This window comes from Hippichthys cyanospilos, chromosome 18 (genome assembly GCF_059441005.1).
Source record: "Hippichthys cyanospilos isolate Australia breed blue-spotted pipefish chromosome 18, RoL_Hcya_1.0, whole genome shotgun sequence".
In the NCBI taxonomy this organism is placed as follows: Eukaryota; Metazoa; Chordata; class Actinopteri; order Syngnathiformes; family Syngnathidae; genus Hippichthys; species Hippichthys cyanospilos.
This window is the reverse complement of record NC_142386.1, coordinates 7,401,146-7,428,042: the sequence shown is the minus strand read 5'-3', so window position 1 is coordinate 7,428,042 and position 26,897 is coordinate 7,401,146. Positions and strand designations below refer to the sequence as shown.

At 43.2% G+C, this 26,897-nt stretch overlaps 1 protein-coding gene across 1 annotated transcript; it reads left to right on the top strand.

The window, feature by feature from the left end:
- Positions 1-604: 604 nt before the first annotated feature.
- Positions 605-26,839, top strand: nsd1b (nuclear receptor binding SET domain protein 1b). The gene is given in 29 exon segments (XM_088440102.1): positions 605-736; positions 2,190-3,031; positions 5,387-5,525; positions 5,599-5,771; positions 5,851-8,262; positions 9,271-9,441; positions 9,622-9,888; positions 10,108-10,191; positions 10,579-10,681; positions 10,817-13,534; positions 14,221-14,333; positions 14,397-14,631; positions 14,724-14,836; positions 15,099-15,165; positions 15,286-15,500; positions 15,878-16,015; positions 16,193-16,316; positions 17,094-17,294; positions 17,359-17,538; positions 18,565-18,721; positions 18,861-19,066; positions 19,138-19,250; positions 19,394-19,540; positions 19,657-19,779; positions 19,853-19,969; positions 20,037-20,178; positions 20,271-20,377; positions 21,576-21,777; positions 22,878-26,839. Coding segments are annotated over 28 exon segments (10,191 nt in total). The 5' UTR covers positions 605-736; positions 2,190-2,206; the 3' UTR covers positions 23,477-26,839.
- Positions 26,840-26,897: the final 58 nt, after the last annotated feature.

Genomic DNA, 26,897 nt, shown 5'->3' with positions numbered 1-26,897 from the left:
CGCGTGCGCGTGGATTGACGCCAATTCACGTTGGTTGTAAGGTTATATTTATTGAAAATAACCCCACCAAAGCATCTAGCGTTTAACCCCGCGCGGCTTATCACTTTATGGGCCTAATTCTTCCCGTGTAACCCCCCCTCGCCACGCCACCGCCACCTCCCGTGAGAGTGGTATGGAGGACTCCATTTTGAAGGGTGTGCGGCCACTGAACTCGACTTCTCGTCTCGGGAAAGATAGGCGAGGCCGAATACGATATGGCCCCGCGCGTGTATACTTTTTGAATGTGAATTTTCTCTTTTCGCCAAGGTAAAATATGACGGCTGGCTTGAAGTTCTGCGCGTGACGTCACCGCCGCCGACTGCTTGTGATTGACGGCTCGTTAAGGCGAGGTGGACACATGAGGGAAGACTCTTTTTAAGACTGGGAATTGTTGTTTAAGTCAAATCTAATTAGTGTTTATGTTGTGAAGTTGTGTCCAAAAGAGAGTAGGGGGGTACATTTGTCTTGCAGGAGTACATACTAGAGGGGAGGTGTTGGAGGAGGAGGAGGAGGGGGGTGGTAGAAGAAGAGGCGGCTGGGGGGGGGCGAGAGTGCTCCTCGGGATCCGGGCCTAGTAGAGCCGCCGCCGGGACTCTCCTGTCGCTCTCATCCGCTGTCAAAAATCCACGAATTGCCTTGTTTCGGGGGCACAATGGAGGCGGCGGAGTTCACGTGGAAGCTGTTCGACGTGGGAATGGTAAGAATTTCGCCACAGATACCGCGATCAGCCGCGATATTCGTGATTTTTTTTTTTTTTTTTTTACATGCCTCTCTCACCATACTGATGCACGCGCACACACAGACACAAGCCTACTCTGTGTGTTATTGGCGTCGTCCTCTGTTGCATGTTTTGTTCTATTTTGACACCACCACACACAGTGTCAAAAGCGCATTTGCACGCGCGGTGTCACGCGCACACGCACGATCAGGGCCATTTTAATGCCTATGAGAGTGTGTCCCCTCATGCAGCATACACACGCATTATACATGCAAATGCATGACATGAGCTTCATCACATGGGCGCCTCATCCTAGAATGGTTGCACCGGCTACAAAAACATGTCTCAAAACATGCCACCTCGCCGGGTTGTCATTTGACACACGATGATGCATTTTCTTCAAATGTTCATCTGAAGACAAGGTTTCTCAAGCTGCCACCCCCTCCTCCCCAAGAAGAAGACAATCTGCTAGCAGTTTTGTGCGCCCACTACAGTTTGTTGTCTGAATTAGTCATTTAAAATAGGTGATGGTACATGGTTTTATTTTTTTACTTTTCTCCTTAACACAAAGTGTCTTTTAAGATACACAGTACACCCCTTTTTGAGACCCTTGATGCACCCCAGAAGAACATATCGTGAATTAATTTTAAAAAAAACTTGTTTTTTTTAACTTTTAATGCAGCGAACACATTTTTAATCAAATGAACCATATAGTACTGTAACACTGCAGCTTGACATATTTGTGAATCATCACCTTTCATCATCTGTTGGCATTGTATTAGAGATGTGCACAAGTTCAAGTTAAGACTGAAGTCTTTGACCCACAAGTCCAAGTCTTTAGGTTCCGAGTCAGCTCTCAAGTCAAAGTAAAGTCCAAGGCCTTGAGCATGATTCCACTAAAAGTACTTAGAATATATTTATTTTTTCATATTTTATGGAATTTAGGTAAAATTTGGCACTATTTTATTATTTTCCCACTTCAGTACTGGAACATGAAGCAGACTTTAGTACTCATGTTTATTACTGACACTCAAGCAGAGGCTATCCAATTTTCATTCCCCTCTTCTTTTGTTTCGACTTGGGGCATTACTTTTTCTGTCAAATCCAGTAACTTTACAAGCATTGTTTACTGTACACTTCAGTAAATATTTTGAATACTCCACCCTGGCCTGATGGTAGTGAAAATGAAATCAAGCCACACTATAGAAACTCATAATGTTCACCACTCCCAAAAGAGTCCGAGTCAGGTCTCGAGTCTTTAGAGGTCGTGTCTAAGGCAAGTCGCGAGTCCCAAAAAATAGCGACTTAAGTCACTTACTAACCTGAGTCACAGGTCAAAAAATATGCTGTATAGCACTGGTGTAGTTTGAAATTCCGTATTAAAAAGACACATTATACCGATAATATACTGATGAAATTGTTATTCTTCCAGGGAGGAAGCCTGCCAGCATGAGTGGGCTACATGCAGGCCCAAGCCGGGAGTCCAGCCGCCCTAGAACCCCTACCTGTGACCTCTCCCGCTACCCACGAACCAACCACAATAGCGATCCCTGCCCGACCATGTCTGCTGCCGCCTCCTCCTTGCAGCGCGCATCCATCTATGATTTTGCGCAAAGGGACCCTTCGCCTCCCTCATCCACCTACAGCCCCCTGAGGAGGCTACAGCATCTCACCACCATGGTGAGCCAGCCGGACTTAGTTCTGCCCGCCAGGCCAGGCAAGAGCTGGGAGTGGGGTTCCGATCAGAAGGAGTCGGAGCAGGACGCCTGGGTCGATTGTGTGGCCAGGGATTACTACGACGATAGTTTTGCTAAACAAGCTGAGGTCCAAAATGGCAGCCCCAAAGAGGAACCCGCAGCCAGCTGTAGCAGCCCCAGCGTATCAGAGAGGAAGACGGACGGTTGTTTCTCCTGCCCGCCCAGCCCAGCCTTCTCCCTGGATAGTAACAGCCCCTTTGCAAATGGTCTCCTTCACTTTGAGTCCTCTTTGTTCGAGGACGAGGAGAACAATGACTGTGAAAAAGAGCGGCAAGAGGAGATGTATCTTCCCATCGCAGACTCACGGGATAAAAACAAGAGCCCGGAGAATGAGCTTCCGCCTGCCTCTGTGGATTTACAATCGGAATCCAAGGATGCTAATGTTTCATCAGCAAAGGTCATCACCCGGTCCCAGTCTTCAGGCTTTCGCCGAAGGTACTGGGATGTTTCTGATGACGAGTGGGAAAGCGACACAGATCTCTTCCTGTTTGGCGATAGCCCCTCCAGGCATTTGACGGCAAGTTTTACCCAATGCAATTAAGAATGTACAGGGGTCCTCGGTTTACAGCAGAGTTATGTTCCAGCAGCGACAGTGTTAACCTGAATTTTTATGCAAAGTGGATCATAGTCTATCACTATTTTATAGTGATGCGGTAGTAGTTTAATTATATTTAATGTTTTCCGTATATCACAACATTTAAAGAAAAAACAGCAAGTCTGGTGTTAACTGAGCTTGAGTTTTAGTAAGCTAGGCAAATTAGATCCTTGTGTTTGTACACTCGAAAAGTCATATTTCAATAGCTGTGAATCAAGGACCCTGTGTAAATGTAATTTGCCCCTTTCAGACTGCAGGAACCAAATCAGGAACTTCCTGTTGTACCATGGTAGTTTGAGGTTTCTCCCACCTTTCACACATAAAAACATTACGGCTATGGAATGGTTCCCCCCAGCGTTTACCCAAGTCTATCTTACCATCTACTCCCCACTAGGGTCTTCATCTACCGACCTGGACCCATTAGGGGTGTGTGTTGTGCTAATGAATTCTGCTTGGCTGATTAAACTTGGGAGTGTGACGGCTCGGTATTTTCTCATGGGTGGGTCGCTCACAGAACGCCCACCTTCAGGAAGCGGCTTTTGTTATGCTAAGCCTTTAAAAAAAAATATATATATATATATATATATATATATATATATATATATATATATATATATATGCTCGTAACAAACACCAACTGAAGCAGTTTTACGTCCTGTTGTTGGGGATCAGAAACCCGTGACAGTTGGTGCTCGGTCTGCGTATTTTTTTTACAAAACTTTTAATAGTGAACATATCGAAATACACGGAAGCCCTCATCGTAGGTGAGTGTCTGCAAAAGCACCAGCTGTGGTGGGTTTCTGATCCTGATCAACGAGATGCAAATCTGATTCAGTCGAACTTTGGCCTGCGGCAGTTGCTGCTTAGTCCGTGTGTACGTTCAGTTGCTTTGCACCATAGAGAACATCCCGTAAAACGCTTTTGCAAGAACTTCCATCGAGCAATCGATTTCTCGATATTGAAGCAAATTTTAGATGGATCTTCTATTCCCCCTAAATACTCATAACAGTAGACACATAGCTAAGTTCCCAATAGAAGTGCTTGCCAGCACGTTTTGCTGCATGTTCTCGACCAAAAAGAACACACGGACTTAGCATCAACTGCAGCGGGCCCACATCAGACTGAAGCAGACTTAGCAGACCATAGCTGGTGCACAGTCCATGTGTTCGCCTCAAAACCCTGCATCTCAAAGCAGATGCTGCAAAACACAGAACCCACCCGCGGCACTCTCTCCACGAATAGAACACACTGATTGACCACCAACTGTAGCGTCGATGCTTTTTGGTGCAGACGGTATACTTTTACTTGGCGTCTTGTCACAATGCACTTGCTGAAAGTATGAAAGTGCTGGTTCTACCAGCGATTTGTGGCTTTATTGATGGATCACAGTTTATAAATTAGTATCAAGCTAACAGAGCTAATTATAAATAAGAGAAAATCTAGTTTGGCTGCATTCTTGTGCAGTGTGTGGAAACAAATGACAACGCTTCTTTTGTTCATCATCCTCTTTATTGGTCATTCAGCTGTTTAGTTGGCACCACTCCTGCCACTTTTTTCTCTCCGTTTCTATCATCAGTCTGATTTGAATAAACTACCTTGTCTGATGTCGCTGGGTGTGAATGCAAACTAGAGGGCCACACAGAAGAACCTCAGACCAGGAACCCCTTCTACCAGGAACTCAGAGTTCCTTGGCTTCTTGATCTGGAAGGGGCTATTCTTTATCCATAGCATTAGGAACTATTACTTTTGTGGTTGTATTGAACGACAGAGTAAGGCAGAATAAGGCAACTATGATCATTGTAGCCTAAATCATGTACAGTAACTCATACTTTACAGGATTTTGGGCCTGGTCCTCTACCTCCACTTGTTGATTTTATCTGTTGTTTCTTTGTATATACACTGTGTTAAAGTCGTAACAGTTAAGCAGAATATGCAGTAATAGCTTTTGTAGATGGCCTCAAAGGAATAAAAATATATTTTGACAAATTGACATTAGAAACTGAGTTTCTCATGGAGGGGTCATCAATTCTGGACTTTGTGGGCAACTATTAAGCACAGTTTCTGTGTTACCCTCCTGCGATGCACTTTATTCAAATGATCAGGGTTATTATCATGATTGTGTAGAGCTTTGCGCTGAGCTGATCATGAATCAGGTGCATCGAAGTTGGGTTACACTGAAAACATGCTGGATAGGTGCCCTCGTGGATGAGACCTGGTGACCCCTAATTTTGTGAGTAATAAATGTTTCATTTCTGTTTCTTGCGATGTCGACAGCAGAGCGACATGAAACAAAGCTCTGTGCCACCCGTCAAGTTTCTAGAGGGCGAGGTCATTTGGGCAAAGTTCAACCGACGGCCATGGTGGCCATGTGAGGTGATTGTTGATCCTGCGCAGGGAGTCTATCACAGGGTGAAAGGTGGGCCAGCAACATTGTTGACTGTAGACTCATGTCTTGTTGATTGAAAGCTAACGAATGTGACTATCTTTAGAGCCCAGCGATCGGCCCTGTCGTCTCTACCACATCAGGACCTTTGGGAACCCAGAAGAGCAAGCCTGGGTGGAGGATAAATCAACTCATATTTTTCATGGAGGCTTTCAGTTTGAGCAGCTTGCGCAGCTGCGTAGGAAGGGGAAGCAAAAAGGCCAGAACCACAAATACACAGTAACTGTCTTTTTGTAATTAATATCTGCATGCAGCGATCAAATGTCGATGCGACTTTATAATGACTGTCTTTTCACAGATCCCTAAACGGTATGAGGCCTCTTGGAAATCCAGTGTGGCTGAAGCCGAAGCTATTCTCCAACAAAGACCCAACATAGACTCCATAACCACAGACAATTCCTACCAAGACAGTTCTCCGATGTTGACCAACCCCTGTCGACCCATTTCGCCTTCTGCCCCAGCTGCCTCCAATTTTCTTGAGAATTCGCACACAATTAATGAATCAATATCTTCACAGTTGTCATCCTCTGTAGAAAATGAACATGGCACTTTAAAGAAATCTTCTGACAAGAATGAAGACTTGAACTCCTCAAATAAGCAGTCCACAAAGATCCAACCTACTAGTCCCAACCAATCAGATATTAATGTAGAGTGCCCTTATTCGGACCTCGAATCGGTCCCTAAGATTTTGTGTCCTAAAGCACTTGAACGTCAAACTACAGTGACTCAGTCACCCGCGAATGTCACCAAGGAAGAAAAGAAACAACCAGAGATGCAAAGTGGTCTGTGGTTCAGTAAATCAGGCAAAGACAGGCGACCTAAGACTGTTTCTCCAGATCGGTCAGATCGTACTCTCTTTGGCAATGTGCTCAATAAGAAAAAGACATTTGCTGTCAAAAACACAACTACTCAGGCAGAATCGGCCTCCTCCACTGGGCAAGGTGACCATGGTAGATTGGTAAACACTGAAACAAAGCATCTGTTTGAGAAATCATGCCAGTTAGACTCTAATAGCGTCACCGTAGCTAATAAAACCTTTGAAAGTTCCGCTGACCTCTCACAACACCAGCAGTCAAGTGATTCTTTGGACTCTCTTGGATTGTCACAATTGCAAGAGTCAGTGATCTTTTCTGAACCATGCAGTTCTTCACAAAGTCAGCAATTTGTGGATCCTTTTGAACCCGACGGATTGCTACTAAAACAGGGGTTCAAGGATTTTTCTGACTCTCATGTATTTCCACAAAAACAAGTGTCCGTGTTATCTTCTGACCCTGGACGTTTGTCTCAAAAGCATAAATCTGTAGAGTCCTCTAATATTCAAGAAATATCACAAAGCCACGAAGCTAGGAATTGTTCTGACGCGCAACGGTCTTCTCAGAAGCATGTGTCAGTTTCATCCGACTCTCGAGGATTGTCCCAAAAACATAAATCAGTAGATTCTCTTGACCCTGGTGGATCATCACAAAATTACAAAGCTGGTGATTTCTGTGACTCTTTAGGATCATCAAAAAAACTTAAATTAGTGGATTTTTCTGACACTCAGCAATTGTCCCCAGTGCAGGAGTTGGTGGATTCTTTGAAACCTCGAGGATCAACCCAAAACCAACAATCAGTGGATAGTTTTGACCCTGAAGCATTGTTACAAATGGAATCCAGGGATTCTTCTGACCCTCAAATATTCCCACAAAAGCAGAGGCCCATAGATTATTCTGCCTCCCAAAGAACAACTGTGAAGCATACGTTTGGTGTTGTTTCTGATCAGCTGTTGCAGAAGCAGAAATCTGTGGTTTCTGCTGACCCTGAACAAGGATTGTCACCAAAGTGCGAGTCCATGGATTGCTCTGACCTTTCAGGTTCATTGCTAAAGAAGAAGTCATCAGATTCTTTATGCTCTCAACGATTTCCACAAAACACTTCTAATCCTGTAACATTGCCGCAAACGCAGAAGTCTATAAGTTCTTCAAACCATCAAAGTTCTTCACAAAATCAGGAATCCAAAGGTTCTTCTGACCTTCAAGTATCATCCCAAAAACAGAACTCAAATTATTTTGGCCCGCAAGGATTTTCAAAAAAAGGGTCAAGGGACTCTTCTCCCCTCCAAACATCAACAAAAAAACAGGAGCCCAGGGATTGTTCTGTCCCTCAAGGATCATCAAAACATAACAAATACGTAGATTTCTCCGACCATCATGGAACGTCTCAAAAGCAAAAGTCAGCTGATTCTTTTGGTCTGCATGGATTGTCACCAAAGAAGGAGCTCAGAGATTCTTATAATGCTCAATTAACATCACAAAAGTGGAAGTTAACGGATTTTTCCGACCCTCAAAGATCATCGCAAAAGAAAAAGTCATCGGATCCTTCTCACCCTCGAGGATCATCCCACAAGAAATCAGTGGATCTTTCTCACTCTCCAGAATATTCACCTAACCAGGAATCCACAGACACTTCAGACCCCCAAATGTCATCACAAAAGCAGAAGTCAGTGAATTCTTTTCAAACCCAAGAATCTTCACAAAAGCAGAAGTTAGTTGATTCTTCAGATGCCCAAAGGTTGTCACAAAAGCAGAAATCATTGGCTTCTCCTGACCCTCAAAGGTCACCTCAAAAGCAGAAATCCAGGGATTCGTCTAATCATCGAGCATCAACACAAAAACAGAATTCCATCGATCCTTGTGACTCCCGTGGCCTATCAAAAAAGCAGGACTTCAGGGTTTTTTCTGACCATCGAGGGTCATCACAAAAGCAACAGTCCAAGTGTTCTTCTGCACCTCAAGTTAATTCACAAAAGCTGAAGTTAAAGAATTCTTCTGCAGTTCGAGGATCATCGCAAAAGCAGGAGTCTCAGGATTCTTCTGAAATTCAGGGATTGTCACAAAAGCAGGGGTACAGAGATTCTCATAAACCTCGAGTATCGTCTCAAAGGCAGGAGTTCAGGAACCCTTCTGACCCTCATGTTTCATCAGAAAAGCTGAAGTTGGTGAATTCTTCTGGCGCTTCTGGGTCATCACAAAAGCAGCTGCCTGATCGAGGATCGATCCAAAAACAGAATTCCATGGATTCTTATGCTATCCCTGGACTGTCGAAAACCCATGAGTCCAGGAGTTTTGCTGACCATAAACGATTTTCAAAAAAGAGAGAGTCCAAGTATTCTTCTGACCCTCACGTTCCATCACAAAGGCTAAAGTCAAGTCATTCTTCTGAACCTCGGGAGTCATCACAAAAGCCAGAGACCAAGTATTCTTCCGACCGTCGAGGTTCGTCACAAGAGCCGAAGTCAATTGGTTTTTCGGAACCTCGAGGATCGTTGCAAAAGCAGGAGTCTAAGGATTCTTCTGAAATTCTTGGCTCGTCACAAAGGCAGTTCAGAGCTTCTAATGAACATCAAGTATCATCTCAAAGGCAGGAGTCCAGCTACATCTCTGACCCTCGTGTTCCATCTGAAAAGTTGAAGTCGGTGGGTTCTTGTGAATCTCGTGAGTCATCACAGAAGCAGGTGTCCAGGGAGCTGCCTGATCAAGGATCGTCCCAAAAGCGGAATTCCATGGATTCGTGTACCTTCCATGAACTTTCAAAAACGCAGGAGTCCAGGGGTTTCTCTGACCATAAACGACTATCACAAAAGCAAGAGTCCAAGTATTCTTCTGAACCGCGAATTTCATCACATAAGCTAAAGTCTATTGATTCTTCTGGATCTCGAGGATCATCGCAAAAGTCTAAGGATTCTTCTGAAATTCGAGGCTCATCAAAAAGGCAGGAGTTCAGAGATTCTAATACACCTCGAACATCATCGCAAAGGCAGGAGTCCAGCTACTCTTCTGACCCTCGTATTTCATCAGAAAAGCTAAAGTCGAAGGATTCTTCTGACCATCGTGGGTCATCACAGAAGCAGGTGTCCAGGGAGTCACCTGGTCAAGGATCGTCCCGAAAGCAGAATTCCATGGATACTTGTGCCTTTCGTGGACTGTCAAAAACGCAGGAGTCCAGGCGTTTCTCTGACCATAAACGCCCATCACAAAAGCAAGACTTCAAGCATTCTACTAACATTAGAGTTTCGTCACAAGAGCTGAAGTCAGTTGATTCTTCTGAACCTCGAGGATCGTTGCAAAAGCATGGGTCTAAGAATTCTTCTGAAATTCGAGGCTCATCACAAAGGCAGGAGTTCAGAGAGTCTAATGAACCTAGAGTATCATCTCAAAGACAGGAGTTCAGAGATTCTAGTAAACCTAGAGTGTCATCTCAAAGACAGGAGTCAAGGAACTCTTCTGATCGTCATGTTTCAGCAGATAAGGTGAAGTCGGTGGAATCTTGTGAGACTCGTCGGTCATCACAGAAACAGGTTTCCAGGGAGTCGCCTGTCCTAGGATCATCCCAAAATCAGAAATCCATGGGTTCCTGTTCCTTCCTTGGACTGTCAAAAACGCAAGAGTCCAGGGGTTTTTCTGACCATCAGCGATTGTCAAAAAAGCAAGAGTCTAAGTTCTCTAACTCTGAAGTCGCGACACAAAAGCGGAAGTCTAGTCTATCTTCTGAACTTCACGAGTCATCACAAAGACAGGAGTCCAGGGATTCTTCTGACACTCAGGTTTTGTCCAAAAAGTTGAAGTCTGTGAGTTCCTCTCAACCTCATGGGTCATCACAGGCAATAATAGATTTGCCTGATCATCAAGGACCGTCACTAAAGACAAATTTCATGGATTCGTCTGACTCCCCAGGACTGTCAAAAAAGGAGTCCAGGGATTCTTTGGACCATCAAGGATCGTCACAAAAGACAAATTTAATGGATTCGTCTGATTCCCCAGGACTGTCAAAAAAGGAGTCCAGGGATTCTTTGGACCATCAAGGATTGTCACAAAAGCAGGACTCCAGGCATTCTTCTGACCTTCAAATTTCGTCACAAAAGCAGGACTCCAGGCATTCTTCTGACCATCAAATTTCATCACAAACGCTGAATTCTTCTGAAGCTCAGGGCTCATCACAAAGGCAGAAGTCAAAGGTTTCTTCTGATCCTCAAGTTTTATCAGAAAAGCGGAAGTCTGTGGATTGTTCTGGCCCTTGTTTGTCATCACCGAAGCAGGTGTCCATTGATTCTTTAGACCCTCGCGGAACACCACATAAGCAGAAGTCAGTGGGTTTGCTTGAGCCCCAAAGATCATCTCCTAAGCATAATCCAGAGAGTACTTTTGACATTCAACCATCTTTGCAAAAGCTGGAGTGCAGAAATCTTTGTGATCCCCAAGGATTGTCACAAAAGCAGGAGTCTAAAGATTGTTCTGATCGTCGAGAAACATCACATAAGAATAAGTTAGTGGATTCTTCTGACCCTCAAATTTCATCACAAAAACTGCATTACAGGGATTCTTCTCTCTCTCGGGTTGCGCCACGAGTATCTGAAGATTCTCATTGGTCATACAAGAAGTGTGGTTTTTCAAAGAGTCGGCAAAAAAGCCCAAATTATAAACACTCCACCAAACAATCTTCTCATCGAAGTAGTAGGCATGTTAATAGCTTCAGCAAGAGGACCAGTGTAAAGCGTGGAAATCAAAGTGGTCATTATAAATTGAGGGCTAGAGAAAGAGTTGTTTCACGTAGTTTTTACCAGACAGAAGAAAGGGAAAGTAATATCAAGACCAAGTCCAGTTTAAACAATGTATCAACAGACTTTGAACAAGCTTTGATTGCTATGTGTAAACTACCATTTGTTAAATTGATGCGCGACGACATAAATATTCAGAATTACATGAAGTCTAAAGTTACTACTCGTCAAAACGACCAAACTGGATGTCCAAACATCAATGAACCTCAAACAACAACCATTGCTCATGCCTCCTCTGAGTCAGACATGATGGACAGAGCAGCAAGTACCTCTAAAACTGGCGAAAAGGAAAATGTTTTACAAAATTCTGAAGTCAAAGGTTTTTGTGCAATTAGTCATGAAAAAAGTGTTTCTGGAAAAACCAAAGACAAAACTGTCTCTGGAAATAACGACCACAAAAGTGTCACCGGAAACAGTCAACACAAAAGCGTTTCTGGAAATAGTGAAGAGAAACAAGTGCCCGAAAATTGTGAAGACAAACGAGTTCGTAGAAATAGTGAAGACAAAAGTGTTTCTAGAAATAGTAAGGACAAAAGTTTTTCTGGAAAAAAGGAAGACAAAGATGAATCGGAATTTAATAAAGAAAAAAGTGTTTTCAGAAATCAAGACAAAATTAGTGAACCCCAAGTGGTTTGCAAGATCAGTGAAAACAAGCACGTTTTCAGAAAAATTGAGGACAAAACTTTGTGCAAAAATGAGAACAATTTTTTCCCCAAAGACAACGATCGCAAACTTGTTTTCAGAAAAACAGAGAGAAAAATTGCGCACAAAAATAGCGAAAACAAAGCTGGTTCAAGAATTAATGAAAACAAACACGTCTTCAGAAAAAACGAAGACAAAACCGTTTCTAGAAAATGTGAAGACAAAAATGTGTCCAGCAATGCGGATCCCAAAAGTCTTTGTGAAGATCGAAGTGTTTCTAGAAATATCAAAGACAAAAATGTGTTCAAAAACACTGAAGACAAAAGTGTTTCCAGAAATAGTACTGACAAAAGCGTGTCCATAAATGATGCTGACTGTTCGGAATTGCAAACTGCATTGACACAGACTGAAGCAAAGGGGGACACTGTGTCCTCCAAAGATACAACCATTTCACGCAGGGATCTGTCACAAAGTTCACTGCAACATGAGACTTGTGCTTCTAGCCTGGTGCACAGCACAAGCCCTCTGCCCTCTCACATTGATAGAAATTCAGTATCTGGCCATGATCAGGTACCCCAAGAGCCCTTATCCCCAAAGACCAATGCTCTTCTATCAGCTAACATCCCTAATAAATTGCCTGAAGTTCTACCCCAAGATAAGCCCGCACATCTTCCAGCCAGTAGTGGACTGATGACAAGAGCGCTGAAAACCATGAAGGTGCTTCAAAAGCTGAAGCATAGAAAAGCCAAAAAGAAGGTTGCTCAGAAAGAACTCTTGCGCCGTAGTAAAAACCAGGCCGGTCTGGAGCACCATTCTAAGAATTCCACTTGGAATCCAGAAAGTAATGTTGACGTTTGCACTCAAGTCAAAGCAGTCGAGTCTCATCGTAGTGCCATTTCTAACCATGATCAGGACACCGGTTCCAGCTGTAATACCCCTCCTTTGATTTGTCATGATGGCACCGAAGTCAAGAGTGAAGAGGAAGTCCGTTCTGTGTCTTCGACCCCACCAATGGACTTCATACCCCTCACCTCCAATCCAAAGACAAAGAAGGTGGACCAAACTAACTCTTTGTCTTCACCGCCCTCGCCATTTTCTTTTATGAATGCTTTGAAAAATGTCAAAGAGGTGTCCTTCCAATCCATAACCGACGAAGCTAATGGCAAAGCGCTGGCCTTCAAGCCGGACATGAACTACAAATTCAGCACTTATCTTATGATGATGAAAGACATGCATGACACTCGAGAACGCGACGGGGCCCCCTTAGAACTGGAGATCGGACTCCCAAGTGCCCATGTTAAGGAGGAGCCCTTAGTGATGCCCGGCATGGCTGCACTCGCAGGCCTAGGACGAGAAATTGTGAACGGGGATCCTGAATTTAGTCCATACGCAGATGCAAGTAGAAGTCACATGTCCAAGGGGCCTGACAAGCGGAGGAGCAACTCCGCTTGGATGAAGAGTAAATCTGACCGCAAAATCCCTCGCCGCCCGCCTCGATCTGGACCCGGTTACCCGGGCGTTGGGTCATTGCTAGGAATGGACATTTCCTCCGTACTGGATTACTCTGCAAAGGTCCGGTCCTTGTTGGATGTGCAGGTCTGCCACTGGGAGGCCCAGCCCAGGAGCGATGACCAATTGCTGAGGTGGGAAGGAGACTTTGAGCAGATGAATGGCTTCATCTCCAACTGCACCCAAGACAGGACCAGCCTGACTTGCAGCACCGGAGGAGGCGAGGATGAATCATCTGGTAAGGAAGGCTAGATTATCATGTTTTCTTTACAACATCTCCAGTACTTATGAACTGTAACTTTTCATCTAGATTTTGAGTGTACCTTTGAAGGCAAGAAAACAAGTTGGGGTGTGTTCACACCTTCAAGGTTTGGTCCACTTTAAATGGACAAGACTTTGTTTCCTATGCTAGTTGGAACCTTGTACATAGACGAGAATAGACACAAATATCATGGTGCAGCTTAAACAACCAAACCCACCAACAGAGACCCTTACACGTATTTACAGAATATAGTTCGCCTGCAAAGTGTGAATATGAACTGCACCAAATGGAAAAAAAAAAAAAAGTCTGCTTTTGATTTGGACCAAATAAGTAGATCAGTGAGAATACACACTTACATGCTGCACTTAAATACAAGTAGTTGACTGTGTACACATCCCTGCGGTACTCCTTTGTCATCTCTAATGTTGAATATATATATATATATATATATATATATATATATATATATATATATATATATATATATATATATTTATATTAACTCAACATTCCAAATTTTTTTAGTATTCCATTCCATGTTGTCTTTTATTTTGAAGGCATGGGACTCAACATTCATTACATTTGACATTTGTATGAATATTGCAGTCAATCTTGAGCAAGTGTTCACTATGCAGTGTTTAAACTGTTTTTACATCTTTTAGCCAATAAACGAATACGGAAACCAAGCAAGAGGCTCCTAGAATGGACTGAAGACTACGACCAGATATTTTCTTCAAAGAAGAAAACCAAAAAGCCTCTTCCGACAATTGCAATGGTAGGAAGTGAAAAACGTTGACAATTAAGATGCAAATAAACATGAAATTTGCCACTCCCTTAGGACAACCAAGCACTTTCATCTCAACAATCTGCACTGGACAAGAACGCATCCGAGCCCCAATCCTTGAACGCACTTCCTGAAATGCAGACTCCTCCTCCAGAGGAAATCACCCTCACCACGGAACTCCAAATCCCCAGCGCTGAAAACGCATCCCCCCAGGAAGCGCAGGCGCTTTCCATCGACACGTTGACCCCGCCTCCCGAAGCCGAAGCAGAACCTCCACCAATTGAAGATCCTGCCAGAGATGACTGTGAGATAACGATTGCCTCTGTGCCCAGTTGTGATCATCTCCAAAACGTTGTTTTGTGATTTTTGTTTTTATTTTTATTTTTAATTCAGGCAAGGCTCCTTTGTTGCAAAAGAAGCGGAAGAGGAAACCAACTCCTAAGATTCTGGAATATTGTCTGGAAGCCGAGGCCTCAGTGGGGCCCAAGAAAAAGGTAAGTCATCTATCTGTGCTGTTAGCAATTTACTCTTGTGGTTTGTAAGACTTCACCCAAGACAGGGCCAAACTGTATGCTCATGATAACTTTCAATATCTTAAAACCGAGCCTTTGCAGTAAATAAAATTGAGTAATATAACCTAAAGAAATATGACCTAAATGAAATTAAATGATGTAGGTGCAACTAATATGAGTATTTGTGACATTTTCCAACAATCTCCTGTTACCAAAAATGGTTTTGCATGACTTTATTTTGCAGATCAAAATTGTGAAGAACTCTAATGATGCTCCTCAAACAGGTCAGTAAAGACCTTCATTTACAGTCAGTGGCTTTTATACCCTCATTGGCCCTCTTCCCTTCATATCTTAATAAGAAAGTTATTACTGTCTAAATCTAAAATGAAAGAAAAAGGCTACTTGACCTCAATAACATGTTTGTCCCACAGCCTATCCAGCTCCTGATCATCCATCTTTAAAAGCAGTGAGCCCGGCTGTTTCCACATCGCCGCCCGCATTGGTGACTGCGACCCACCTGACTCCGCCCAGCCCTCCCGGTCCCCCCGTGCTGGCACCGGGGCCGTCTGAACGCGCAGAAGAGACGCCTGCAGATGTCCACCTTCCTCAAGCAGATGATGGGTTCAAGTACATGACAGAGTCCGAGGTATTAAGAGCCCAATTTTTGCCGTGACAAAATGTAATTATTTCATGGGATGTTGCTCATCTTGTTGGCGTGAAAAATAGTAGAAACACCTCTAAGGATTATGCAATACTTATCTTAGATATCAGTGACTACTATCAGCATGTTTTTGAGTACCTTCTAATAAGGTAGATATTGATAATAATAGCAATATAAGTATATTCTAATACCATACCATGTAAATGGCATGTTATTACTCACCAATGCCGATACCACCATTTCAATGCCATATCTGGACTTTTTCTGATACCTGGGCTTTAAAAAGTTCTAATTTCAGACTCTCTACAGTCGTGAATTTTTACAGGATCGCTTTTTCATACACTTTTCCTTTTTACCCCTAGGGAGAAACCTCCATATTGGACCAGAGCTTCTCCTTAACTAGAGACGACTCTTCGCCGTGCGAGGATACCTTCGGTCAAAGTCGTAGGATCATCGGTGACCGAGGGGGCCCCGCCTCCTTGAAGGAGAGTGTTTGTCAGGTGACCTCACATTCATTCTCGTTTCTGTTTTGGTGGACATTTTGGGAAGTTGCAAAATAACTCAAAAGTTTGGATAGAAATTGGCCAGTATATTGAGCTGTCTCTTCCAAGGAATTTGCTTGACTTGCAAATCTCAAAGGTCCAATTTGTTTCTAAAGACAGCTTGTGTGTTGTCAGGTTTGTGAGAAAACAGGGGAGCTGCTGCTCTGCGAGGGTCAATGCTGCGGCGCCTTTCACCTGGCCTGCATCTCCTTGGCCGAGGCCCCCAAAGGGAAGTTTGTGTGCCCCGAATGCAAGTCAGGTAAGAACAGTGACTACAGTTTTCAAATGTGCCCCATTTCTTTTTTTTTTCTTGTGTCAGTGAACAAAATATTCTCAGCTCACTCAAATTGTCCAACTATGTGTCAAAAATAGAAAGCAAAGGGAATTACCCATATAATTAAAACAAACCTCACTTTGAACATTTGCAAAATGTCATAGAATGGCTAACAAATAATATCAATGTAGCAGTGTTGTAGCAAGTCAAGAAAGTGTCATTTGAACACAGGCTGCTGCAACCAGATGAGTCAGACAGTATAGCAATACTCCCAAGCATATATTCTTTTATCCTCTTTGATAAAACGGCACATTTTACTGTAATTTACTGAGTCACTTAGTTGTGAAACTCTTCCTGGTGTGTGTCTATTTATGCTTTTTTTTTTTTTTCCTATTTTAGCTATACTTTTTTTTTACTGCCCCCTGGTGGATCACAAGAGCCGGAACAGATTGATAGCATTCTTTTATTATTTCACCGGGAAAGATGATATCGGGTCATAAATATGGTCATACAATTAATGAAATTGACACCAAGTGACGCTGAAAAAAATGGAAAAAAAAACAAACATAAAATCTAATATTGCTATGAAAAAAAATACAAATTCACGACTGGCTTTTAGATGTTCTTTAGAAGGTATTTGGGTACTACTTTTACAAATATTCACCCTTACCTCCAATGGTGGCCACGGAACTCAAAAAAGCAAGTCTTTTTTGACCCATGGCTCTTGAAGGCTCCCGTAAAAAGCGTCTCTTTAACCCACAGGTATCCACACCTGCTTTGTGTGCAAGAAGCGCAGCGAGGACGTGCGGCGTTGCATGATCCCCGTGTGCGGCAAGTTCTACCACGGCGAGTGCATCGCCGCCTACGCGGCCACCGCGCCCGTCAGCCGCGGCTTCCGCTGCTCCATCCACGTTTGCCTCACCTGCTTCATCGCCAATCCTGGCAGTCCCTCTATCTCCAAAGGTGAGTTGCCGGCTCGTCCCCACGCATGTCGACGGCGCGGGTTCACACGTGTTCTTGCGGTCAGGACGTCTGGTGCGGTGCGTGCGCTGCCCGCTGGCGTACCACGCCAACGACCTGTGCATGGCGGCCGGCTGCGTGGTCCTTTCCAGCAACAGCATCATCTGTCCCAACCACTTCACCCCACGCCGCGGTGTCAAGAACCACGAGCATGTCAACGTCAGCTGGTGTTTTGTATGCACCGAAGGTAACGATAAACAACTTTCTGCAATTAGCGTTGCTTAACCCTTTATTGGGCGCAGCGTCCGCTTTCAAAACGTTCTTTATTAGGCACATGTTTTTCTATTTTTAAGTCCTAAACAGGCAAGAATTTTTAGGACTTTAGAGAAATGTAGTGGTATGTTACAATTTAAGCAATGGACATGAAAGGGTTAAACCCAATAGATCCATTTTGACTTTGCTGGCACTGAAGGATCTTTAACATCAATCTTTTAACTGAAATTTTCTATCATCAATTTCTTCCGCATTCAGTTTACCGTGAATTTCGAACCTTTTTTTTTTTGAACCGCCTACATCCTGCAAAATGATGTTGCCAATATCCAACATATTTTCAAACATAACACAGGCGAAATCCCGCAGACTAAACTAGCAGTTCAAACTGCTAGTTTGAACTATACTCAAAATCTATACTTCGATAGCATCTTTTTCTGTCTACCGTTTTTTAATTAAATTATTAATTGAATATGTTATTGAACATGCGTAAACACATTACACATAATTCAGATATACAATCGTATACATGTGTATTTGTGTCTTACGTATGCTTGCAAATTTATACTTGACATATATTTTCGTACCATATTATTCAACTTATACATAATTTTTATATTTTTAATACTATATTTGTAAAACTCTTAACACAGCCTTTTAGACACGTTTTTTTCAGTTGTATTTCATAGTTCAATAAATGGACAACTTGAACAGATACAGATTTGCTTTACCAGTGGATTGCCCCCTGGTGGCTAGTAAAAAACTGCAGATCAGTCACCACTACAAGCTGCAGGGCTCAAATAATGAGAAAAAAAAATTGACACAATCAACTTCACAATGATGCGTGTCATTCATGAAGGAGAAATGGGGCCTTGTCTACACATATCTTAATATTTATCCAATTTTAAACCTCCCAATGAGAGCCTTATTCACAGAATAAAGAAAAAACTCCAATGCTCTTCTGATAAAAGCGTCAATTTAATTTCATAATTCCATTCTGCAGGGGGCAGCCTGCTGTGCTGCGAGTCGTGCCCAGCCGCTTTCCATCGAGAGTGTCTGAACATGGAGATGCCCAAAGGCAGCTGGTATTGCAACGACTGCAAGGCCGGCAAGAAGCCTCGCTACAAGGACATTCTCTGGGTCAAAGTGGGACGCTACAGGTTAGTCACAGAGAGCAGCATTGAGGATAATAGTCATAACATAGCCGCTTAAAAAAATGCAGTAATACTGGTAGTGAATTGTGGATAATAATAACAATTTAAATGCGTTGTTGTTGTTGTTGTTTTTTTTCCCGCCAAGGTGGTGGCCTGCTGAGGTCAGCCACCCTAAAAGCATTCCGGAGAACATCCGGCGTATGAGGCACGACGTGGGCGAGTTCCCCGTCCACTTTTTTGGCTCCAACGACTACCTTTGGACCTACCAGGCGCGTGTCTTTCCCTACATGGATGTGGACGCTAACAGCAAGGAGAAGATGGGCAAAGGCGTGGACGCCACCTATAAGAAAGGTCAGAAAAGAGCGGTAAGGTGTGCAGTACGTCTGGACAAATTGTGACAGCTTCCCGTGGGCCCTCCGTAGCTCTGGAGGAGGCGGCGGTGCGCTTTCGAGAGCTTCAGGCTGAGAAGGAGCTTCGGCAGCTTCAAGAAGACAGGAAGAACGACAGGAAGCCACCGCCATATAAACACATTAAGGTCAGAACTCCGTGCGGGATTTTACGCTCAGGTGGAACGTTGACTACCAACTATGAGACATGAGTCCATGGGTGGAGTAATATAATTTTGTAATATATAAATTTTGTAGCTTTCAAAGTTTTCTTTTTTTTCACCTCCTACAGGTGAACCGGCCAATAGGGAAGGTCCAGATCGTCACGGCCGACCTGTCGGAGATCCCGCGCTGCAACTGCAAGGCGACGGACGAGAGCCCGTGTGGCATGGACTCGGAGTGCATCAACCGTATGCTGCTCTACGAATGTCACCCACAGGTACCAACATTATTGAAGAACGTCTTACCCACGCCACATCTTTTGGATAAAAAAACAAAACATGTTTCTTCGTCATTATTGGGTTGAGTAGTCTATAAAATCGGATTCCATCGCAGGTTTGCCCGGCCGGCGAGCGCTGCCTCAACCAGACGTTCAGCAGGCGTCAGTACAGTCAAGTTGAGATTTTCAGGACGCTGTCCCGAGGCTGGGGCCTCCGCTGCGTGCACGACATCAAGAAGGTACAAAATGGCCGCTCTCACGTGCACGTGCGCTTCTTTATGCACTTGGTGGAAAGGTTTCCTTTCCCACCAGGGTCAGTTTGTGAGCGAGTACGTCGGGGAGGTCATCGACGAGGAGGAATGCAGAAAAAGAATCAGACACGCTCAGGAGCACGACATCTGTAACTTCTATATGCTAACTCTGGACAAGGTATGTGGACTAAAAAGGACTATTTATTTTCAATTTATTCGCTGTTATAAATATAAAACGTCGTTAGGACCGCATCATCGATGCTGGTCCAAAGGGGAACGAAGCTCGCTTCATGAACCACTGCTGCCAGCCCAACTGTGAGACGCAGAAGTGGACGGTGAGCGGAGACACGCGTGTGGGACTATTCGCCCTGGTGGACATCGCGGCAGGTATGCTGCTCTACAAAGAAAAAAATTATAAAACGTTTTTTATTTAAATCCGGAGTCACAGTCGGATTCTTACGGGGCGTTTTTGTGCTCAGGCACCGAGCTCACTTTCAACTACAACCTGGAGTGTTTGGGCAATGGCAAGACCGTGTGCAAGTGCGGAGCGTCCAACTGCAGCGGCTTTCTCGGCGTGAGGCCAAAGGTCGGCTTCCTTATTTCTCTTTTATGGAATTATTCTACACTGAGTATAGTGCGGAAAAAACATTTGACCATATTAAATCTAATATGTGTGCATAATAAGCGCAGGTATGACTTTTGGCAGTGAAGTTTCATCAACCTTGTTATCCTACCACCAGGGGGCAATGTTTCCTGCATGTTCGCATGACCAAAGCATCTGCTTCTCTCACCCTAATATATTATTTACCAGTGTGAAATGGCGTTGAGTTTCTCAACTTACCTAATATTTACAGTGCTAGCTGTCAATTGTGACCCATTTTGAAAAATCTGATCCAAAAATTGGAATAAATTGTTTGAAATGACCAAAATTGACATTTTGACTGCTAAGTACATACTCTCTTCGAGTGATTCTGGTACTTTTGTACTGTTTTGTTTTTTTTTTCCTTGCAAAAAAACTTTAAGGCTGTTGTAGGTGTTGTTACAGGCTTGTTGCTATTGTTAGTATGTGATTAGTTCTATGAAGGTGTCATGTTGTCAGTTGTGTTGCCCTGTGTGCCAAGTTTTTGGAGTCTTGGGTGAATTTGTTTTGGTTATATTTGATTTATTTTAGTTTTTAAGTATCAAGCCTTGAAGCCTTGTGTATATACTGCTTGTTTAAAAAAAAAAAAAGGGGGAAATAGGGAGACATGTTTGATCAATAATCGGGATTAATTATCATGATTTCAATATTGACTAAAATAATTGTGATTTTGGATGTAATTGTGCGCAATTGTGAAATCTGTTGCTATTGTTTTAGTACACATTGTATATCTTTTTTATGTCCCAATCTTTTAAAGACTATTACCACCTGGCCTTGTATTTTTCCATATATTATGTTAGTAGGATGTAGTCATTTTTTTCTCTAATATGAAAAGATTTGAAAAATGGAAAAACACTATCAAGAAAAAAGAAAACTACCATACTTTTTGGACTATAAGAGACAGTATAAGATAATAATATGAACCAACAAAAAATTAACAGAAAATTTATTTTTGTCATGTATTTCCCACACCGGATAAAACCAGAAGGTTGTAACAACCACCACTCAGAGGAAAAGCTTAAAAACAAAGCCTGATAAGGCCCTTTTTTTTAATCATCCCTGTGAAGTTTTCAGGCAGACCTTTTAGTGTCATTGAATTATCGTAGTAGCAGCAATACGAAATTTTTGGGACTTTTCTCATCAGAACAACCCGCCGTCGGACGACAAAGGCCGCAAGCTGAAGCGACGCGGCCACAGCAGGAGAAGGAAGAAGGTGGTGGTGACCAAGGAGCGCGAGGACGAGTGTTTCAGCTGCGGCGACGGCGGCCAGATGGTCTCCTGCAAAAAGCCCGGCTGCCCTAAGGTCTACCACGCTGACTGCCTCAACCTCACCAGAAGGCCCGCCGGTCAGTTTCCGATGGCAAAAAGTTACTTTGGAAATCTCAGCAATTCTTGTTTGACAGTAGATAAACTCATTTTAGCTCAGGGGTCACCTTTGGGAAAATCTTTTCTCAAGGGAGCGGGATTGGTAAAATCACTTTAACTTCAAAACAATTATTGTCAATTATAATTACATTTTAGCTATGCGACCATGTCCCATTTTTACCTAGAATAGCAGCCGTTAATTGTGGATATAAAGTTGAAAAATCTATATATAAAAAATAAAGATAAAGTAATATAAGTTCCTTTTTTTATCCCCCACATATCCCAATATAACATTTTTTTTTCTTAAATTGCATAAAATGAGTGGAATTTTTCTTCCTTTTTCATTTGTTCATAAAATACATATTTTGTCTACAATGGAGCTGAACTAAAAGAGAATCCTTTGAAAATGAATTAATAAATGAATACAATGAACCACAAATATCCAGTAGAAAGAAAATGTGGCAATCAAAGTATGTGATTATACAAATTAGTTCAAGGAGTACAGTGAAGCGCAAAGAAACTGAAATAAAAGGGTCCCTCATTTAATAGTAGTATCTCATTTTGGACACTGGGTGGCACCCTTGTAACGATATACATGACAGAAGAAGGTCAAAACTTCTGAAGAAGTAAATTTTAGAAGAAATAACAGGCTGATTGTTTATAACACAAAGCCAAATGTCTGCCAGCCCAGAACGTGGCCGCCGCCGCCCATTGCGAATCTCTTCGGCACGATTGAAGGATTTTACCAGCGCTGAGCGGTAGCACGACAAAGCCAGATGCTAATGCTATTGTCGTTATTTGTCGTCGTATATATGTTGTATAAAAGCATTATAATGACAATTTTTGAGACGCATTTTAAAAGGATTTATGGCATTGATTTTCCTGTTATTTTTGCAACATTCTGTTGAGCAGCGTTCAAGCTCTGTCAGCAAACACAAAATTCTTTGTTGACTTTTGTTTCACCTCAAGACAGCGGGTGGCGGTGGAGATCTTATCGATCTTTTTTCATGCTTTACAAAATCATTTTGCAAGCCAGATCCATACCTTTGACACCTCCGATTTGACGCTGCTCTTCTTCCAGGACGCTGGGAATGCCCGCGGCACCAGTGCGACATCTGCGGCAAGGAGGCGCTGTCCTTCTGCGAGATGTGTCCCAGCTCCTTCTGCGTGCAGCACCAGGAGGGCCTGCTCTTCATCTCCAAGCTCGACGGCAAGCTGTGCTGCACCGAGCACGACCCGTGCGGACCCGACCCTCTGGAGCCGGGGGAGATCCGCGAGTACAACCCCCAGTCCCGGGCTTTGACGTCGGGCTTGGGGATGACCGTCATCACCCCGTCGACCGGCGCGCCCGCCATGCCGAGCGTTCCCCCCGCCGCCGCCGCCCCTACCGCCCCCGCCCCTGCGAGTGTTCGGGACGTGGCCCGGGAGTCCTTTCCCACGTTTTCCATCCCGCTGCCCATCACCATTCCCGTTCCCGCGCCGTCCGCCTCGTCTCCTGCGAGCAACGCCGAGTTCGACCTCCCGCAGTACTCGCCCATCTCCTCCTACGAGGAGGACAGGGATGTCCTGGACGAGGACGAGGAGGAGACGCTGGAGGACGAAGACGACGATGACGAGGAGGAGGCGCTAGAATATCTTGAGATCAGAGGTGACGACGAAGACGAGGAAGAGGAGGAATGACGCAGTGGTTTGTGAATACTCTCCGACGCAACTAGCGCGTGGTTAGTTCTGTTACGGGAAGCGCTCGGACCCTTTGCACACATTCGCTCGCGACGACTGTAAAAAAAAAAAAGTTTCATTGGCGCGCTGACCTTCCATGACCTCATTTTCAGCGGCCTTCACGCTCGCCAGTCATAACATTCGCTTCACCTCACGAGAGTCAATTTGAGAGCTGTCGCCACAGGTCTGCCTTTTACACGAATCGTGGGTGGCACGGCGGTTTAGTGGTTAGCACAGCCGCCTCGCAGTGCAGAAATCGCAAGTTGGATTCCGGCTCGGGACTTCCCGGGTGGAGTTTGTATGTTCTCCCCGTGCCCGCCTCGGTTTTCTCCGGCTACTCCGGTTTCCTCTCACATAACCCCAAAACATTCATGGTCGCTCCAAATTGCCCTTTGGTGTGATTGCGAGTGTGAATGTTTTTTTGTCTACGTGCCCTGTGATTGGCTGGCAGCCACTTCATGGTGTTCCAAAGTCAGCTGTTATTCACATAAAATCACACATCCCGCAACTGGTATTCAAATATTCAGTTTTACGATTAGAAAACATGCTTTTGCTGGCATCTTGTGTTTTTTCTATACAAATACAAAACATAGGGATGGTGTAAATGACTTTTTTTGCAGCAGGTCATGTATTGGCATTTTTGTTTTGTATGTTTAGCTCGCCCGCTAAAATCATGCTAATGAAACTGAAGTGATTAAATTAAAACAATACCTCTTGCACTCACTTTTGCACTTAGTGGAGGTATTATTAATGTTAAATTAGGAGTAGAGTCGATGTAACATTATATATAAAAATATGTACAGTATATACAATAAAACTACGCATTCTTTTGTATTTAAGTCAGATAATTCTAACTTATTTGTTGTCGGCTGTTTTCAGAGTTCCTCATGCTGTTGCGCACCTCTTATGTCACGAATGAGGTTTTTTTTCACGATAGACACACCTCCTTGCCGTATTTTCCGCACTATGAGGCGCACCTTCAATCAATGGCCTATTTTTACATATAAGGCGCATAGAATAGGAGCTACAGTAGTGGGTGGGGTTGCAATGTGCATCCACTAGATGGCGATGTACTTAAGGGAATGTCAACAAAACAATCAGTTTTACTTTTCAATTAGAAATTAAGAATAAAGGTGATTTGTGGGAGGTAATATTTGAAGGATGGGGGGAAAAAATAACATGATTACATTTAAAGAATGTTTAGAATTTAGAAATTCCAGTCCTTGAGGGCCGGTATCCTGCATGTATTTTAATCTTCTTTCTCAAACACATCTGGTTAAAATGATCAGGATAATTTTCAAGCTCCTTCAGAGCTTGCTAATAAGATAATCATTTTAATCAAGCGTTTTTGGGGGCAAAAAACGGAAAACATGCTGGATACCGGCTCTCGAGGACTGGAGTTGGACACTTATAGTTTAGACCAATGCCAAGACGAATCCAGAGTTTTTAAAAGAAGATAATAATGATTCAAATATATTTTAAAAAAAAAAAAATTAGATCGAATTGCAGCCTTAAATTTTATTGTTTTAATTTGAAAACAGTTTCTGGATGTATCTTATAAAATTGCACTTTTTTTCACAAAACCCGCGGTTCAGTGCTTTGTCCTGATATAAATTGCTTCAAAATTTCAAAATGTTAGACAAAAATACATTTATTTACATCAATTACATGTTGATGAAATGTATATTTTCACCCCCAAAATATCAAAACTCGCCGTATAAGGCACAGCACTATAAAGCGCACTGTCCGTTTTTGAGAAAATCGAAGGCTTTTAGCTGAGCCTAATAGCACAGAAAATACGGTACTACTTTTGTGGCACACTTTTGTTTTAATATCAATCCTCCAGATGGGCGGCAGAAAATGTTTCGTGTGTAAAGGCAAATGTTTCTGAGCCAGCTTTCATATTGAATCTCTTCACATCCGCTTCATAAAATACTTGAGTAGTCAACTTTGGTCGATCGCTATATTGGACTGTCCTTTCCTGTTGACTGGACGCTTATTTCTTCCTTATATGCCATCGACAGGCGGACATTTTTGAAACACTTTTGGACCTTTGGACCAATCACTGGAGCGGGACGCGCTTTTGAGGCGGCGCTTCATGGAAATGTAAAGTTGACGGATCGCGAGGCATCACGGGATCGGTGACGAACCACTCGAGTCTCAAGGACATTTCTCGGAATGTGGTGGAAGGGTGCGGGAAAAACAAAACAAAACACACACACAAAATGGACAAAAGTATTGGGACACACCACTCAGTCAGTTCATATTTTCTGCTTCTGCTCTTCTTTTTTTTTTTTAGTGTTTGTCTTTTGGAATTTCCACACAGGACTGCTCACCACACGGAGGTGGACATTTTACAGTTTTTTTTGATGGTCCCTCATTTACAGTCCCGTGAGTACTTGGGCGTCCTTCCGTCGTCTTTGGTTCCGAATATAAACGGCAGCGCCCAAAGTTTTGGTGGCTGTACCCGATACCTTTATCTCCTGTGCGGTATTTTGGCCAATCATTTGACTCTTTTCACAAAAAAAAGAAGAGGACACGAGGGAGCTGAAATTTCACCCAGATGTTGACAACATCAATCCCTTGGCTAAGAGAATGGATGAAATGGACTTAAAAATGGTCCAAATACCGCACGAGGGTTAGATAAGGCCGGTATCCACTCAATACCGATTGAAGTCCAACCTTTACCGTGTTCAATGTTCAACGATTGTTTTACTCTCTCCTTGAATCCGAACAAGACATTTGTAACTGTTACGTGCTTCCTATTTTTGGACTTCTCCCAATACTTCTGTCCAGTTGAGATATTTCCGTAATGTCGCTTTCAAGAGGGACAAAAAAAAATGGTCTTAACACTGAGACACCGAAGAGATGGCACTAAGTTGCAGTGTGTATGCTGTATTTTATTTATATTACTGTAAATGTGACGCGCAACCGCCACCATGTTGTACCAGTGTGTATGTATGCGTGTCGTCCTGAAGACTAAATTAAGTATTTCGTGTGTTTGTGTGTGTGTGTGTGTGTGTGTGTGTGTGTGTGTGTGTGTGTGTGTGAGAGAGAGAGAGAGAGAGAGAAATCTGCCTTAAAGTGTCTTCTCCCTGGAGCTGTTCGGAAGAAATCGATTTTTCGGCCCTAACAAACACGCCTCATTCCAGCCGGTTCCGTCTCGTCACCATCCGCCCCCCCCAAAAAAATGGATAGTAAATATAAATACATAAATGTATATATATATATTATATATATAGAAGATGTTGTGAAATAAGCACTTTGTAATGGCCTCATTTTTTTCTGCTCCAACATGAAGCCAAAATAAAAAGTAGAACTGCAGCTGGCAAATTCCTTAATAACATGTTGCTATGTTTAATGTGTATTGTCTCCTGACAAA